The following is a 19,545-nucleotide window of genomic DNA, read 5'->3' on the forward strand; positions in this document are numbered from 1 at the left end:
GGACTTCTGTCTTAAGTTCAACCTAAAAAGGAGTGTGCAGCTATTTGTTGCACTGATGATGGAGTGTAAAGTATTTTACATTCAGAGTACTCAAGAGTCTTCTGGTAACAACATGGTCATTTTACTAACATTCCCCATTAGTTTTGCGTTTGCTGCATTTTTCAGAGTGAAAATATCACATGACTTTCACTGCAGAAACAGTCTAACGAAAGTCTATCTTGGCACAGTGTATGTTTTGTCCAAGACAGTCGATGGATTTTAGATGCACTTCCTGGTTTGTGATCAACCAGAATCATCCTTCAAAGTCTGACATGTTTTCAAATAGTTTTGACAGTTTGTTCCCTTATATTTCACGTCATAAATAAACTTGAGCAGGCCTGGCTTATTTCTCATACTTGAGAGGCGACATTTGAAAACAAACGTCACAGAGACTAATGAGGGTTTAATGATGGAGATGCTGGACTTTCTGATTCTTGTTTTTGTGGTTCTTACTATGCAAAGCTCTCAGTTTATACGAACTGGACAAGTGACATCTAGAATTAGTTTCCTCCAACTAATTAAAAGTTTTTGTAGCCAACACCAGTGAATTAAAATAAAACAATTCAGCTCCTCAGTCTAAATCAGTAACAACACATGTACATCCTTTTGTTTTTGGGTAGATTTATAAAAAAAAAAAGGGAAATACACAACATCATAAACACATATTGTTTATCTGGTGTGACATAATGGACAAGTGACTTTTTGCAACACATATTTTTCAAGTACTTAATAAAAAGAAGATGCGAGAGAGGGAAATCAACAGCACTTCGATCCTGTGTTGAATATCGTATGGCACAAGAAGTCTTTTTAAATCAAGGAAGGGAATAACAGGAAAATTCTGTTAAGTATATTATATAAACAGTATGCTACAAAAGCTTGTACTAACAAAGACCACATAAACCTGAGAAATGTCGTATAGGTAAAGCAAGGCAGAGTCTATTACTGGGAGTATTTGAACTAAAAAGCGCTGTGTTAAGTATTAAAAAGCAGAATGGAATCCACTGTGAAATATTCACCACGTCCCCATCCCCCTTTTATCTTCACATTTCTAACTTAATGTATATGATTTCCTTAAAATATTAAGTTTCTACAAAATGTACATTCTGTCGCTGATATTCATGGTTAAACCCATAAAACTGTACACATCTGTTCTCATAGCTAACAGTGATTGGAACGGTCAAAAAGTGACGAACACTGAGGTCGCAGGCAGACCATGGAGCTTAACGTGATTATGATAAAAAATATTACATCAAAACTAAACACAGAAAGCCCTTAGAAATGTCGGATTTGCTTAAGAATCTGTTCACTGAAATTGATAAACCCAGAACTTTGAAGTCGACTCAGAACTTGGGATTCAAGCGGTTTGATAGGAGCTGCGTGGGGATAACAATACATCCTGCCACACAGCAGATGATGGTCCTGCAGGACACTTGTGGAAACCATGAGGTTCAATCAAAAACAAAAAAAAAACAAACAAAAAAAACAAGTCAGAATACAACGTGATGCTGACGATGCTCGAGCAAATGAAACGTCTGTCTAGCGTTGTGTGAACGGAATGGAATGCACTGACATTAGCATTCTTCGGGCAGGCGGGTATACCCATACTCCAGGCATACATGTGAAGAGTGAAAACAGCTATACAACAGCACAGACGAGAGAGCATCCAAATTCTCTCGAAAAGCGTGGGGAAGATCTGATGGATTTTTTTGTTTTCTCAGTATATCAACCTCTTCCTTATTAACTGGAAATTCAACAATAATAAAAACATTATATAAGAAGAAACATTCTCCATCTTTGGGGATCCAAAACCAGGATCAAAAGATTTCATCTCCGTAAAAAAACGTGTCCACGTGTGCACATGTGCTATGCAATGTAAACACTACAGGGATTCTTTTCCTTTGGGATTTCATAAAGTCAAATGGCGTCTGTCAGAGACTTGAACAGCTTTTTGTTCACTGATGAGGGGATGAGGTAATGTGTCAGCAATGCACGGCACACTTTTCTCCACTCTGGAAGTCAGGATGAAGTTGTAACATCTAGTCAGTCCCTCGAGGTGGAGTCTAGAGTAACATGTAGCCCCCTGCATGCCCCATGAGTCAGTGTCCCAGCGCTGGCTCCTTCAGGGCTTATTGCTCATGGGTCTGGCAGGGACGGGGTGGCCCTGGCTCCTCTTACAGTTTGCCTTGTTTCAACCTCTCTATGTGATGGCATAACTTCAGTGCAGGCCCCAGCTTCAGACCCATGTACTTCATGATCATGTCGCTCCGGAGCAGCATCAGAGCTTTTCCATCAATCTCCTGTGGAAAGAACAAATGGGGCTCATTATATTAAAATAACATGTCGAGAAATAAATGACCTCGAGGAGCCAAAACTAATAAAAAACAAGGAAATGACATATGGCCTTAGCCTAAAAATGAAGGCCCTCATGGTAATGTTCCACATTTTTAAAGGGATAGTTGGATTATTTTAAGCCAGGTTGTATGAGGTACTTATCAATAGTCAGTGTTTCAGCTACAGTAGATGATCCAGTTTGAAGAAGCATCAGGATTATTGTTGTAGGAAGCTAAGCAATGTACTGCTGTGGGCAGGGACAGCAACAATTTATTTTGGCCACCTGAAAAGTCCATCTAAAAAAAGTCTTTGCTATATTCAGAACATTTTCACCACTTTATCTTGCCATCAGACAGCCTCTTCTGATGGAAAATTGCCGTTATATGAGCCAAATATTGCTCTCTCCAAACCAAACTACATTGGCAAAATCAGTCATTTTACCTCACAGAACATTCAAGTTGCTCATCTACTGCTGCCTCAATTGGTTAGTGACTTTTGTGTTTTAAAAGGTTAGTTTGGATTCACCAAAGTCACACAATAACAAAAAACTAAATGAACAAGGCAGCTGTAGACCAGCAACTTCAATGTTCTGTGAGGTAAAATTGCCAAAAGGAGTCTGGTTGAGAAAGAGAAAAAGATATTTTGCTTATATAACAGTGGTTTATTGTCGGAAAATCAGTAAAAATATTCTAAGTATGGTCTACACTTAAACTGATATTTATTTATTTTTTAGCTGGACTTTTAAAATATATTTTGACCCTGTCCAGTCCCTGACCAGCAGTTCATTGCTTACCATCCATGCTGGTACTCCTCCCTGCTTCTCCAAACTGAGGGCGCACCAACTGACATTTACTGTAGGTAAGACATTGACTATGGTTAAGTACCTCATCTGACACCACTTCAAATTATCCAAACTATCCCTTTAAAGAGTAAAAGTTAACTTACATGTTTTCTGAACAGTTCAGCATGTGGAGCTAATGCTGTGGGGTCAGCGTCCCTCACAAACTGCATCACCTCTTCAATGGACCAGGATGAGGGGTTTTTACTGGGCAGCTGCGCACTGTCCCGCTCACATGCCAGAGCCTCAGGACCTGTGGTGGAGCTGGCTGCTACCAAAGCAGAACAAGCACAAACTGAGCATATGAGGCAGAACTAAAGCACTGAAATTCATTTAGTTCCACAGATTGTTACGGTACCTTCAACTCGTCTCAGAGGCTGTGAGGAGCTGAGCTCCGCAGGGTTTGAGGAGAGGCGGCGCATGGGTGTGGCGTTGCCAGAGTGATAGAGGCTACTGGCCTGAGAGTGGTACTCTGAGGAACTGCGCACAGTCTGGGGTCGAGGGGTCATGGAGTTGGAGGCCGAGTCCATGTAGCGCTGCTCCTTTATGAGCCCGTTCTCTTCATGGGGCATGGTCTCTGCTAGAGAGGCAAAAACACAACTGACATTCAAATATCGTTCTTTCAAGGCTTCTATCATACACTTTCATCTGCCTCTGGCACAAAGTAAAATATATACATGTGATAGTTTAGTGCTCATAAACATAATGTTGATTGACTGACAACATTTAAATACAGTTGATACAACCAAGACAGAGTAGTCATGAGGACCTGCTAGATGATTTCAGTCAAAGTACACTTCAAAGAAAGCTTGAACATGTTGACTTTTAGGTTGCAACTATATCTGAGGTCTTTATTGCTTTGTTCTGCAGGCATGAGGTCATTTTCACTACAGACCAGAAGTACTACAGTCCTTCACAATTTAGGATGACAAATAAATTCAACCTGATCCAAAAGAACATCTACAGATTGACAGGCAGGCATATAGTATGGCTGCTGATGTCAGATCTGCTGCTGATGTGAAGTGTGGGTCAAATAATATCTAAACTCACACTTGCTGGAACAAGAAGTATAAAAGGCTTAGAAGTGTTGACATATGAAGCAAGAGATGAATAAAAAGATTCAGAATGAAAGTCAGGCATGCAGTTTTTGCAGTTATTTCTCTCATGAATTCAAATGAATTAAGGAGCAGTACCTTCTGACGGGTGAGCTTCAGTACGCAAGTGTTTAGGTGACAGTGGGGCTGCGTACGGCGGGGAGACTCCAGAGAGACTCCGCTTACTGCCCCGAGCCAGGGATGGTGCATCCAACGCCTCTTCTTTCACTGAAACACAGAAACAAGGGATGTTATATAGTGTGTATGCATACATACAACAAAACAACACAAGGAAAAACAGATATGATTTATAGCTACAAAGTCTAACATCTTAAGTTCTTTACCTCCCACACAAGACGTATAAATGATCACATGAAAAAAGTTAAAATGAGGGGAAGAAAAAGGCACTACATCTGTCATGGCTGCATGTGATGTTCATAATGGTTTTTAGGGATGGGCGAAATACTCAATTCTTAGATGCACTGTGATGCGGACATGGAAGATTCAGAACAGATTCATACATATCAAAAAAATATTTTCTAAATGTTAACTGACATGATGTTGACAGGGTGAAAAAGGGGGAACTCAGCTTTGAAGACAGTCTACAGCACGCACTCCTCTTCTTCTCAAAATCATGTTTTGATTAAGTGTCTAAATGATTCTGTTTGCAAGACAAACCTGAAGTGTACTGTGCTCATGGATGAGGGGTGCATGCGTGAGTGCTGACCCCTGGTTGCCAATTCTATTGTTGTGTATGGAGTGTGTACTCCCCATATGCCAGTGACAAAGATGAATTTCCATTTTAGGTGAATTTAATGGACAATAAAGTCATCTGAATCTAAACACTTTTTACACCATAACCCAGAGACTAACATTATGATGTTAATAAAGTGATGTAGCGATCAGCTGTAAGAAACAAAAGACACTCAGCGACATGCACTTCAGCATTTAACAACTTAAACCACTGCTCTGGTGAGGAAAATCACTCTCTGCTCAGTCTGTTTCACCCTAAAAACCCTGCACCAGTTCTGCTTCCTGGCTTTCCTCAGAGCTAACAGTGCAAGACACATATCATTAACACAGCGAAACACCCCACCCCCACATTAGTTTTTTTATTCTCATACAGTCAGAAGTTGCTTTAAAAGTGATAAACTCATTTATGATGTTAACTTTTTAAAATAAAACGGCTGTGGTCCATTTAGTTGCCAGTTAGGTTTCATATTATAGCGGGGAAACTGATGCAAGAGACAAGCAAGACTAGATTCTGCATCAAATCACACAAAAAGATTCCCACCCCTAAATGTAACACATGCATCAAGTATACTTCTATCTTCGAGTTTTGGTGAGGATGGTTGAGTGTGAGCAGCTGCAGATGGATACAATTCAACCATCACCACCCTGACTCAAGAGTTTAAAAATATGATGCATCAAGAATCGTTTTATCATCACATCGTAGCCCTCTGAATTGGAATCGAAATGAATCATGAGGTAACAAGAGATTACGATTCCTACTGGGCTTCATTAGCAATCGCTGACAATTAAGTTTTAGTTAACGGTAAACTGACCGATCAGTGATGCTTCCTTTCTGAAACACCACTTACAAGTGAACACAGGGTTTACCTGACTTGGTTCTGTCATAAGCAGTGTAGTGGCTGAACGGCTGGCTGCTGAACAGGTTGTCGCATTGCAGGTGACGACACATGGTCTCCAAGAACCGCAGAACAAAAGAAGCACTGGAGGCTGCTGGGAGTTTGACCACACAAACTCCACCATCTGTTCTCACTGTGGGATGAAGGACAACAGGTTTTATTGGTCTATCGTCAAGCTTGGATAATTGTACATCCATCTAACGAGAACATTTATCTGCTGTCTCAATTATCACTTCAGAGGTATGATACATCTGATTGCTGCTTTTGTGTGTGTGTGTCTACCTCTGACAATCTCGCCTCCTCCTGAATGAGTCTGCAGAGCACTGAGCAGCACTTTTGGCTGGTATGCACAGTCTATACACGACTGGACCACCTGCTGGAGCACAGCGTTCACTGGCCCGGGTCCAAAGTGGTCTGGCAGATGCTGCATCTGCTTCCTGTCCAGGTGGGGGCCGCAGTTTCCATGCTTATTCACATACACACACACTGGAACAACACACAAGGAACACGGTGAACAGATTAGATCTTCTAATGATAGCTTTAAAAAACATGCAACAGCTGATTATGGGAAGCAAGCGAGCATTAATTCATACCTGTTGAGACCACAGAGTTGTGGCTTGCGGGGCTTTCTTGTGGAACCTGGATGCTGGGCAGCTGTGCTGGGCTTGGGAGAATCTTAGACTTTCTCTGAATAACACACATTCATTTGCAGACACAATTTAACACAAAGAATGTGGTGGTAGAAAGTCTGAATACGATGCTTAAGTATCTTAGTTTGGATCTCACCTTGCTTCCAGGCTTGGGGCCTCTCTTCTTGGGGGTCCGCGGTACCAGCTGTGTGTCTTCAGGTACAGTTCCGTTTTGGGCAGCCGCTGCCTCAGCCACGGCTTTGAGGAGAGCAATGGTCTCACTCTTGGGCCGACGGCCTCTTACCCCCTTCCTGACGGGCAGAGGAGGCAGAGGGTTGGGGAGTCTATAGGGGGACTGCATGGAACGCCTGTTGGGCTTGGAGGGTGATGCTGGGAGAATCTGCAGGTTCTTTGGCAGAGTAACTAAAAGGAAAAACACACAGATAGATAAAAAAAAAAAATAAAGATAGCCTCAATATAGTATTAACAGTGGCCTGTTGGTTCCACAGACTGTGGATTGACTATGTGTGCATGTAAAAAGAGAGAGGATTATAAAAATGAGAGATGGCTCACAACTTGTCCAATCAATGTCAAGTCTCTGCTGACTAATTAGAGAGAAAAATTGTGTGTCATTATTTGTTGACCCTGTGACCACTAATGTGCTGCTGCTGGTGACTGTTGGTGGATTATAGTAAAAGCAAAGAAATGGTCTTCTGCCAATCCGGGTGGGTTTGGAAAGGGACGTCTCATTACTGAAAATAACAGGGGAAGAACTCCAATTTATGTCATACAGTTCCATATTTCTTGTTTTCCGAGTTAACATCTGGCATGGCCACGCATTTAAAGCTATTACAAAGAGTTTTCAGCGGTTATGAAACAGTCTTAAATTTATCACTTATGTGTCTGTACGACCTACTCGAGCAAACGAAACCATCCGTGAGAAGATCGTCTGTTTCTATATAATTATTTTTAATATCTCTGTGAAATCAGATGAATTGAGCCTGTGTTTACATTTTCCCAGCAAAATCACAATGAATAGTGTGTTTAGTATGTCTAGTATGTCTTTATTGATTCTCTCAATAATCAGTGATCACTTTTAGTGGAGCTGGCTGTAGGCTGAGAGCTAGCTGTAGCACATCTGCCTGTCACCATCTAAAACGGATGAAATGAGAGAATAATTGTACATAATTTCTTTTCATTTAGGTTTGCTTAGGCAGAGAAAAAAAAATCTGCTAAGCCTGCCCGTCTGTGTGTGTGGCATTGATGTGCTGCCTTGTTGGGAAGCAGTGGCACTCATGAAAAGATGGCATTCCTGGAATTTAAGCCCATGTTGTGTAGAAAGACGTTTCAGCATATGGTTGGTGTTTCCACCCTTCCTGACTGTCTGATTTCGCAGACAGTAAAACTAGGATTCTTGTCATCTTTATTTGTGAAATTAAATAACACTTGAGACACTTTCCTCCTCTGCGCTGTGACTCCTTCTTGCTGCAAGTTTCCAGCAGTGCTGACGTATGAGTTTGCCATCATTTAGCAATGTGCAACTGAAAAACACCCTGGCATTGATAAAGGGTAAGGGTAAAAAGCTCAGAGGCATTCAACTCCAATGGACTGGAAAATATGGATCTGGTTCTCAACAGTTCCCGTTCCCGATTCCAGCTCCTACTATTGCACAGGCTATTACACAGACTAGGGGTGGGAATCTCTTGGCATCTCAGGATTCGATTCTATTCCAATACAGAGGCCTATGATGCAATGTAAATATCACCAAAACAAAACAAAAAAGCAGCCTAGCTTACAGGATAAACATGATGCACATGTTTACATTCATTACGTGTCACAATCCAATTGGTTCAGCCATAAGGAATGTACAGACTATCTTATAAAACTGTTACAGGTGATTATAATGTCAAGAATTGGGTTTTAAATTGCTGATTATTCCGATTGTTCTTTCCCCCACCCCTGATACAGGCTAATGACCAAGACTTCAAATAATAATTTTCCTAATCTGTATGACAACAAAAACAAAATTATACTTTTAAAGAACTTCGATGCATTTTTCTGCTTACTAATTAACATATTCTCGACACTGTAGATCTGAAATCCCTACGTATTTAAGACTTTTAAAGGCCTAAAATTTAAAATTTTATATTTACTTTACTATTTTATGACACTGTGGAAACCATGTATATTGTGCAAAAAAAAGAAAGAAAAAAAAAAGCCCTGTTATTGAAGGGCACAGATGATGACATCAGTCATATCTGTTGGAGACACATGTCTCATGCACACTCTCACACGCATGTGCTTACGAAGATGGAATGTAACTCTATGGGGGTCGTACCACCCACAGCAACAGAGGAGGAGGGGACAAATCGAGTTGAGTCCAGCTTTCCCAAGGCTGGTTTATGCCCACCGACTATGACCCAAAGTCACCACCTCAACTCGTTAACTGTGACATCATCACTGATCTGTTTTTGTTTGTTTGTTTGTATTATGATTGTTACTGTCAATATGGAAAACACGAAAACCCAATAAATATATTCAGGGTTTCTGCAGGTTTCAGTCAGTGAAATTTAAGACTTTTTATGACCTTTTTATCACCATTATGATTTAAATTTATGACGTACATTGATTAGTGAGAAAATAAATGATTAGCAAAATTACGTCATTAAAAATTTACTTGAAACATTTCTTTGTATTCATAACACATTTCAATCCAGCATTTTATTTGGACCTGCCGGAGGTAGTGCCGTCGATGTAGTAGGCCTACAAAACTGTGAGACTGCCTGGGCCCGCTGCAGACTCCTCACAGCAACGGTATGCTTCTCCGATTTAGCATGAGACTGAAGGGCTTTTATGCCCAAACTTGACAGCTCCAACACCTTCTTACATGGATTACACTATGCTTAGTATCGATTGCTAGAAGCCAGGTTTTAAACGCATCATTGTGGAGCCAGACTTCATTACAAGCACACTTTCCCGTCCTTCTCTGTTGATACCGCATTAGCTAAAGAATAATTTTTAAATTAAATTAGACTTTTTATGATTTTTTATGACACCGCGGAAACCATGCTAGAAACTATCAAAAAAAAAGATTATTTTCCTCATTTGTACAAAAATGTAGTTAAATATAATCCCAAAAACAAAGATCATGCACATCTACAGAAAAGAAATATTGGAACTACACAAAAGAGAATAACACCCAACTCTTGAATGTACAGAATCAAAGTATATAAGACATGCTCAAAAAGAAGAATCCTTTTTATTACAAATGTATGTTTTGTGATACTCATTCTTTCTAAAATAACACAGAGGCCTATAGCTGAGACCTGAAATAGAGTAAAAGTGTAGCTCACTGCACTGAAAGAAAAAAAATGTACGCTAACACATACCCACGCAAAGCAACAGCCCATTTACTCAGCTGGTAAATATTTTTCTGTTCCTGCCTGTACTCGAGATCCCCTGACAATTCCCACACATAGAGTCAAATAAATCTTCCCCCAAAACTCAACAGCCGCTCAAAACAAAGCAAACAATGACTGAGGAGTCGGAGAAAGCTGACTGATTGGTATTAGATGAGGGAGGAATAGAGAGAATAGGGTGGTATGGAAAGGGTGCTTTTCATATGTAATTTTTTAAGGGTGCATCAGAACTCACATATGAGCAGGTACAAGTGCATTTAGAAAAACTAAAAACAGGGTGTAGTAATAGCTGTTAGGAAGTTTTTCATGTGTTTTGTGGTTGATTATCTCATCCTCTCCATCCAGAGTCTTATGCACAAACAGGGTTAGGCAAAATTTAGAGACTGGACTGCGCAGCTTTAAAGTAAATAATATTTTTTTGATATGACAAATATAAATCCTCATCCTTCAAACTTTTCCCTCCCACGTGTAATCGTGCCTGTCCCATAGAGACACACAAACACACCGACAGGACTCCACAGTGTATCTGTGGAATTTCTCATGTCTCCCACAACTGTTGGCTCAGTGCTCATGATGACGTTCAACATTACACTACGCTACATGTAGTCCCAGATTATCAAGAGGAACATGTTGAAGACATCATATATAACATGTTACTAAGCAACCAAACTGTCTTTAAAGTGCAGCCACAGTAGGCGCTTGAGAGCATTATAGAAAAGAAATCCAAATCTATTATCATGTTCTGTATGAAAAGAGACAACATGAAGAAAAGCTTAGGAAAGCTTAATTTCTAGCACCAGTGTGTAGGATTTAGTGGCATCTAGCGGTGAGCTTGCAACATGTTATCTCACTCTCTGTTTCACAGAGTGTAGGAGAACTTATTATGGCTGTGAAATTTGTGAAATGCCCTATCTAGAGCCAGTGTTTACGTTCTGGGCTCCTGAGAAACTAGAGATTGCAATTTTTTCGACCAATTCCAATTTTTTTAAAAGTCTGACCTCCCAAATCCGATTTTGGCTGATTCTATTTTTTTCTTCTTATTGAGAACTGTAATTGACAGCATACACAAACTTTTCTTTAACTGAAAGTTACACTGTATGTTCCTAATAAAACACTGACTACAAATAACTTTTACATTCTCTGCAAAAGAGCTCCAGGTCACTGCCAGTCCAGTCCTTTTTTCTCCCCCTCTCCTCCTTTCCCTTTTTCCAGCCTTTCTTCTCTTTTAGTCTGTTTCTCCTCTCAACATGACAATATGTGTATTGCTGTGACCAGTGCCAATGAATATGGCTGTGACGTTACTGCCTGTTTCTCTGTGCGCAAGACGTGAACCATCGTGCAACACGTGTGTATAAATCTAACTGGCACAGAATTGGATATATCTGACTCTGACAGGTTGGTAACTGCTTACGGCTTACCAAGTTAAAAACTGGCCAATCAATCGGCAGACTTGAACAACTAGTAAACCGAAACCAACATCATCCCTGCTGCTGAATCATCAGAAACCAATGTGCAGTCTATGAAGCCACAGCCAACACACCATTCATTCATCTGAACTGTAAAACTATTTTTATACTCCTTCAACTACAGAAACTTCTCCATTCAGACTTTACATTTGTGGAGTTGTGTTGATATGTGTTCAGTTAGATTGCATGTAGAGCAAGTGGCAGAATTCATGCTTCCTTCTATTATATGTCCAACACCTGTTAAAGATTAGACTGTATGTTTTACTGTGCCAGACAAAACAACAAGACCGCATGATTGATGTTAATTGTGTTTGTATTGTTCAAGCTGTGGGGGCAATGTCCCAACTCATTGTATTTGCAGAGCTGTGCTGCCACCTAGAGGGTCACACTCACCACTGTTGCCTGGTGGTTGGAGGCTGTGCTTGGTGAGGGAGCACCAGCCCACAGGGAAAATGTCACGGGAGTCGTACTTGCACCAGTAATCAAAGGCACCTCGCCACCCATCAAACATGATGAAGACCTCGTCACCCTTCACTTCTCCGATAGTAGCAGGGCAGATGAGGTACGGGTTCTTCTTGTCCACAGCCTCCAGCTTCATGCCGGGCTTGAAGTTGTTCTGCGTGGGCCTCAGAGGTTCCTGGAATGAGTGCAATATCCTCATTGCAACAGCCTTTGCATGAATGCAGTGCCAATAAGATGGCACCATGCTGTTTGTGTAATGAAAGTTTTCAAACCATTTTGAAACATCACATACCTTTTTAAAGGCTGTTCCTGGTGCCATCTCTGCTCCATTTAAGGTTCTCAACAGAAACATGGGCCATGAGGAGGCATTCATCCGAAATCCTAGAGGAGAAAATTTCATAACATTTAAAACGACAGCGAGAAAAGCTAATTCAGTACACAAAAAAACAGTTTTATTACCACACTGTGATTTTGTGGGTAATTTCCATTGCCAACCAACTTTATTGATCCCACACTGGGGAAATTCACTTGCTACAGCAGCTCAAGTATTGAAAATAGACATAGAAAAGAGTGAGTGATAAATAAAATTATAAATCCAATAAAAAGTTCTAAGCTGGTGGCAGCCACTTACTAAGGTTCGGGCCTCCTTTCTATGTTTTAGTGTTTAATCAAGGAACCAAAGAAATGTATTATTCTACAACACGTGGCTGCACAACAAAATGAGAGTTGTAGTTCCTTCATGCTACAGACACATACAACACAGATAAATAAATTCAGAATGGAGAAAGATAAAAATAAAACAAAATAAACATTCTGGTCAACTTCTTGTTACCTTCACTTTCTTTCAAAGAACTCAATTAAAAATTATAATAATTATAATAACTGAGGCTTGTAGGGACATTTCTTTCTCTTCCAAATTAGGTTCTGAGAAACACTTTCTACAGCATATTCTCATTTATTTTCAGTCCAATTCTATCAGTCTAACATTTCTTCTTTTATTGCTGCACAGGTTTTATAACCTTGCCATGGCAAAGATAGTAAGTATTAATAGAACGAGTCTCATTTAGAATTAAAAATCTGCCAAGGTAGATCATCTGCTCTGTTCTGCAGAGAATCGCAGCTCATGTCTGAAGATTAAGATTTTTACTTTCCTCTCTTGACATGATGGTAATTGACAACAATAGTGTGCTTCTGTCCCACTTCCCCTGACTTTCTTACCCAGTGGTGGCTGCAGCATGTCTCCATTCTTCTCACAGGTGCCAATAGGCTGGATATCAGAGGAGTCTACCAGTCTCCAGAAGTCATTGCTGTTGTCGCTTCCATCCAGGCGGAGACGCAGACGAACCCCAGTTAAACCCATCACTGTGGCAATACAAACTGAGGTGGAGTTGCGTGGGTCATGGGCTTCAAGTTTCATTCCCACCTTGAAGTCATTGGAGGGTGGGACTCTAGCCTGCAGACATTGGGAAAATGTACAGATATATATATAGATGCACTGATATGCTGCTCAAATACAAATAAAATTAAATAAAAGTGTTTAGATAATGTCAGCTGTTAATCATGTGTCACAGGACAGGTATGCTTCTAAAGGGTTTTATACTTTCAGGAGGGCAGTGTTGCATTCAAAGTCATACAGATCTTTTGAGTGATGAGACAAACGGTCCCATCTGGCAACAATTTACAGGACTACAGTTGCCCCAGTGATATTACAATATTGACACAATGAATATACAAATGTCATTAAAGTCAGTACGTACAGCAATTATTTCAAATTTACTTAAATTTACCTTTAAGTCTAAAACAAGGTCTTCATGCAACTGGCCCCTCATAAGTATTATGAACCTCAAAAATCCAGGGGAACATACCTGACGAAAACAGCTTGGTGGAGCCGGTATAGATGACGTCTCTTTAAGATATTCCTCCCAGCTGAAAGCATCTAAATGAAAATCATATTAAAAAAAGTAAATAGTCTGCCCATAAAAACACTGTTGAATGCAACCTATTGAATATTTTGCTTATAAAAGGTAACATAAGATCCAACATTTTTGTCCATGTTCAAGAGCAGATAATGATATGGCACAGACACCATTAAACACTACTTGTGACTATATCAACATGTAATACCGTAATACCGTTGTTGAGAAAAGACAAAACTGAAATGTAATTTTAAAAAAAATTTTTTTCCAAATACTCGTTATTTTTTTATTTTTTTTCAATGCAGCACTGCCCTTTTCTGTGCTGTGCTGCAGTTACATGTCCTGTGAGCTGCACGAGTGCACACATCACATCAAGACTACACCGGCAGCACACAATGAACACAGTCAGGAGCAAACTTTCATCAACTATTTTACAGAAAGCAAGTTCAAGTTAACAATGACAAAAACAGAGCTTGGCAGAAAGAAACAAGGTAAAAAGGATAAAATGTTCTTATTGAACATTTTATCCTTTTTACCTTTTTTTTTACCCTGATGACAAAAGCAGAGTAAAATGTCAACAGTTCTCATGGCCTAAAACTAGACCAAAACTGTTGCAGTTTTCTTTGACTAAGACAGGACTAAAATGGCCAAATTGTTACACAACGAAACGTTAACTAAAAAACAGGATAAAGCAGACTAAATGTAATAAAAACTAACATTAGACATTAGACACAGGACTAAAGCTAAATAAACACATATCTGATAAAATTAAGCTTTGTATACTTTGAAAGGGTGAATCTGTGTCTTTATAACATTGGCATGTAATTTAAAAAGTTGATGTAACAGAGTAAAATGACTACAGGGCTCTTATGAAAACATTAACACCCAACACAGCTCCAAATTAATATAAAGGAACAAGACTCCTAAATCAAATCAAAACAGTTCACCTTTAGTTGTTGCAGGAGTTGTACCTGTTAGTGGAACTGTCCTTCCTGGTTTCTCCTTTTTGCCTTCTTTCTGATCTAAAAATGACAAAGGTCATAAAAAGGAAAATATATATATAAATGCATGAAAATACAAAACTGTACAAATTTTAGCAGTCAAACTAAAATATAGTTTTGATGCATTTATCTGTGCAATACCCTTCTCAAAATTACACCTTGTCATGCACATTTTTCAAAAACTTTGTCCAACAACTTTTGAACAATGAACACTTTGACAAAGTTATAATTACCTTGTAATAGCTTTTCACATTTGCATACTTTAACTCAAATCAGAAATAATAGTCTGACAATTGGTAACAAGTATGGATTTCTGAGGTAGTTAATGTCAAACGCTGAATAAAATCTTAAAATCTATGCAACCAATTTGTGAAATGCTGTTCTGAAGCCTACTGAGAGACATGATGGCAGATGACACAAAAAATATCTAATTAACTCTGGAATGCCTTCAGTAAGCTCTTGATAATAACACAAATGAAGCTGTATGTTGTCACATTATAAAACCCCTATGGCCTCATTCTATACCCACAGAAATGTTTTCACTTATTGTGCTTGATTAACACTCTTCCAAAGACTGTGTGGGAATGTACACATCTTAATCACTAATGCATACAGTTTGAGGACATCATGTTCCCTGCTTAACTGCAGTCTACTTCAACCTGAGCAGAGGTCTACAATCACACAGAACGAGTGAAAACACTTGTGTGGATATGCAGAGCTTTTAATTAGAAATTAATTTTGAGTAATGGCATAGTAATTACTTTACTGCTACAAAATTCTCCATTAAAAATATCTTTAAGAAACCTGTACAAAAGGTATTTGCACTTTACTTTAAGATTCAGCTGTCAAAGCACAAGCAAATGTACTTTTTAATCTGGGCAATTTCACCAAAAGAAAAACCTTCAAAGTCATCAGCAGTGTCTTTATCAAGCATAGTGAAATGGAACCTCCTTGCCTTTGAGCGGAGATTTTCCCATGGTGGCTGATGACCAATGGTGACACTTCTACGATGACGACCAATGGTGACCAAGGATGCTTCTGCGCCTGTGTAGTTTGTTCTAAAAGTATCAAGGATGAAAATATTTAATAAATGAAGCACAAACAAGTACACACGCACACTAATTCCAAAGAGATTCCTGAGTTCATTTACATGAGACACAATCAAAATTGTAATGTCATTCATTAGTATTACAATATGAAATACAAGGACTATAATGTTCAATGCATAAGACACTTGGGAAACTGTGTAGAAATCAGCAGTGTTTATATGAATATAGCCCCTTGCAGCAAAACATGCAGACAGCTGACCAGCTGGCTGTGTTTTAAGATACTCAATGTACCCTTTTCATAACCTTATGGTGGGAATGAACATGCTAGGGCTGCAATTTAAGACTATTTTCACTTACAATTAATCTCTCATTGTCACAGATTAAAGGATGTCAGATCTATGTTTAATCAGATAAACAGTCCAAAACCCCCATTTTACATTACAATGCTATAAAACACAGACAAGCAGCTGATTCTTTTATCTGTGTGGCTGGAAACAGCAAATGTTCAGTATTGTCGCTTGTTAAACAATTTAAGTGATTAACTAGTGCATATAATATAATCCTAATATAATAACAATATAATAATAATAATAATAATAATGATAATAATAATAATAATAATAATAATAATTCCACATTTTATGCATTTTATTTTTTTTGTTGTATCAATACACCTTGCCCAATGTCACCATGCCACACAACTGCTGCAATAGTGGACCACTCTCACACTTTTTCTGGCGCAACCCTTAAAAAAAAATTCTGCCCCACAGGAATCAGCCAGTAACAAGGATAGAGGAAAAAAAAATTATAAATAAGGAGCCAAGTTGAACTGTAGTGAAATGAAGGTCAGCATGATAACATCAGCAAACTCATGTTTGAGAAGATACAATACTACTTGGTACTACTTGGTACTTATTTCAGTCAATACCTTAAGGTTTAAGGTATGGAGTCGAAAATACCCAGCCCCAATAACTACAGCTGTGGACAACAAAAATATACTACACCTGATTTCAAATAACAATAAAGTCAAACACTTCTACTTACTACTTGGTAGTTATTTGTAGATTTTGTACAAAATAACTACTGATACGCTACGTCTGAACAAATGGAAGTTCAAGGAATACAGTGATATTTAATCTAAAATTTGGTTTGGAAGCAAAAAGAGAAGCACCAGTGACAACAACCTGTAGTGGGAAACCACATGAAATCTGAAGATATGTTACATGGTGCTACTGTCAGCAAAGGGAAAATAGGGAAACTTTTTTCTGAAAGTAAAACATATCAGAACCGCTTTCATGTACTGTAGTGTGGTATTCCAGTAATGGGACACTCCCACTGACACAGAAAGCCTGTAACATGGTGGGTTTTCTCATGAGGTTTACCACTGTAACAACGGGCCTATGTGGTGCACTGGGACAGCCCATGTGACACTGCATTACCTTAATGGACATTCCCTTCAAAGATTTGCAAATTCCAGCTTAGTGCTGATATGTTACCTGCAATACTAACTTCATGACTGAAATACTAGTGAATTAGTGTTACTGAGTTAGGTGAGAGCACAACATAAACAGCCACCCTACATCTTGTGATGTAAAACACATAAAACCAGACTGCATTTCTTCAAGAAAAAGCCAAATTATTCATAGACAAAACTGAAATAACTCAGGTTCTTCACATTAAATTTCTAGGAGTCACAGACAAAGAATTTACATAGAAACACCACATTGAATTTGTCTGTAAAAAGAGTCAAGTGGAATTCTGAGTAGAGTTCATTCATTGATAAATCATTCTTGCATTTAAACTTTTTATTACAGCTTAATTTATCCTTATATTATGTACTGTAATACTGTGTGGGCCACCACATGTCCCACTTTTCTCGGTAAGATTTTGATTATCCAAAATAATTTTTTGAGTGCTTAGCTTTACTAAAAGATGCGATTCATCTATTCTTCTTTTCAGAAAATACTAACTGCTAGCGGTTGTTTATGTGAATATATACCTGGCTCAGGAACTGCCTGGCGCTTTCCAGATGTTTTTTCCATTTGTTTTCAGACATTCACTCATATTATACAAGAGACTCAAAGGACCTTCATCTTCTATATTATCGGACTTGGCTTAATCAATACACGTTGTAATACATTACTACAATCAACATCTACATTATCATTGTTCAAAAAACATCTGAAATGGTCATAATTTGCAAACAATCCAGCACTTTTTGATCTCATTGTAATGTATGCAATTTTATTTGACAATTTAGTCTTGACACTTTGAAACATAACCTTTGTTATTTATACAGGGGATGTTTCTTCATAAGCATTTTTTGTTCTAACTTTTTACTATTTCTATTGCTACATACACATATATCTATATAAACTAAACTAAAGGTCAAGTGACCGTTTACAGTAACAACACTCATCAACACTTACGGTAATATTAGCCGTTTGGGATGAGTATTATAATGAAGCTAGCTAACGTTATCGTTCTGTGGGACAAAATAACGTCACATTTAAGGGTTTCGTTATTAACAACCTATAACACCTCACATTATAACTTCATGAAAATGTTGCCTTATGCCAGGGATAAATTAACTTTCCAATGTTTTTCCAGGCTACTCCAGCTATCATACCTATAAACGTTAACTGTTAGCAGGCTGGTTATGTCACCTCACATCAGCCTCTTCACGTTAACTTCGCTGGTAACGGCTAGCTAAATGCCGAGATAGATAGCATTGTAGCGTAAATTTACTTTAGATAAAACGTTACACTAGAGCGGTTAATATATTTAAAATTGTTTCTCAGCTCTCAGACGCCGTATCTGATGTGTAACGCTATACGGTTCCAGGTAATAGTCTGGACCCAATGTTGACAACTGGGACTGCTTGATTTGCTAGCCACCACTGCTGGCTAATAACTAGGTTGGCTAACCTTAGCGTTAACGTTAACCCTCTGAGAGCAGTTTCTTCCATATTATCGAGGATAATTACGTTGAACCTGGGTCGTGTAGCTTCATCTCACCCTCTCCCGAAACTCTATATTATTTAGTCTAAAGAAAAAACTTACAAGTGCCGTCTTTTTTCGACTGAAGATCCACACACTTTTCTCTAATCGTCAGCTGCCATTTTTTCACGAATGTAGTGTATGCTTACACGCATGTAATTTATGCCGAAGATAGTGTTGTACAGAGAGCACAGACGAGCAAAACAGCGAGCGAAGCTGGGTGTGCAGAGCAGTAGCCCAATTAGTTTTCATGATACTCACATTACAGCCAATCAGGCACAGGTTTGCTCACTTTATCCAATCAGCGTCTGGACTACTCGAGCTATAACTTTGGATTTCAGAAAGTAAACCGAGTCATCCATCTTCACTTTCTTTGCTTTCTACAAGGTCTTTCTCACGCAGCCCCTGCTGTGGTTCAAAACTGATCAAAATGCTCAGTCAATGTCAGACAGAAAAACATTAAAAAAAAAAAAAAAAGACAAAAGACTGTGTTATAATGTAACCACTGACACTTTGTTGAATAAAAAACTAAAGGCAGAAGGCTGAAATTAAAAAAAAAAAAAATGTGACGGAGGAAATCCTAACATTGATTTATTTCATCCAGTGCATACATCAGTGTAATTTTTTTTTGTAGTAAACAGAATAGATAGCAC

General features: G+C 38.8%; 1 protein-coding gene across 4 annotated transcripts; it reads right to left on the minus strand.

Annotated features, from left to right (window-relative positions):
- Window positions 1-643: 643 nt before the first annotated feature.
- On the minus strand, window positions 644-19,112 carry LOC146323573 (sex comb on midleg-like protein 2). 4 transcript variants are annotated; one of them, XM_084722584.1, is made up of 15 exons: window positions 18,956-19,112; window positions 15,800-15,902; window positions 14,815-14,865; window positions 13,793-13,863; window positions 13,146-13,380; window positions 12,220-12,308; window positions 11,859-12,102; window positions 6,738-7,003; window positions 6,545-6,638; window positions 6,234-6,437; window positions 5,923-6,084; window positions 4,402-4,530; window positions 3,567-3,788; window positions 3,316-3,479; window positions 644-2,336 (listed from the first exon to the last, which is right to left on the minus strand). In XM_084722584.1, the coding sequence occupies exons 2-15, from the start codon at window positions 15,819-15,821 to the stop codon at window positions 2,211-2,213; spliced, it is 2,079 nt and encodes a 692-aa protein (XP_084578710.1). In that variant the 5' UTR covers window positions 15,822-15,902; window positions 18,956-19,112; the 3' UTR covers window positions 644-2,210. The 4 variants fall into 4 exon arrangements, with proteins under 4 accessions (XP_084578710.1, XP_084578709.1, XP_084578708.1 ...); XM_084722583.1 differs by having other exon boundaries at window positions 3,567-3,785; window positions 14,791-14,865; XM_084722582.1 differs by having other exon boundaries at window positions 3,316-3,476; window positions 14,791-14,865.
- Between the last annotated feature and the right edge of the window lie 433 nt (window positions 19,113-19,545).

The sequence above is a fragment of the Lutjanus erythropterus genome, chromosome 7 (genome assembly GCF_056507025.1).
Source record: "Lutjanus erythropterus isolate fLutEry1 chromosome 7, fLutEry1.hap2, whole genome shotgun sequence".
Classification (NCBI taxonomy): domain Eukaryota; kingdom Metazoa; phylum Chordata; class Actinopteri; order Lutjaniformes; family Lutjanidae; genus Lutjanus; species Lutjanus erythropterus.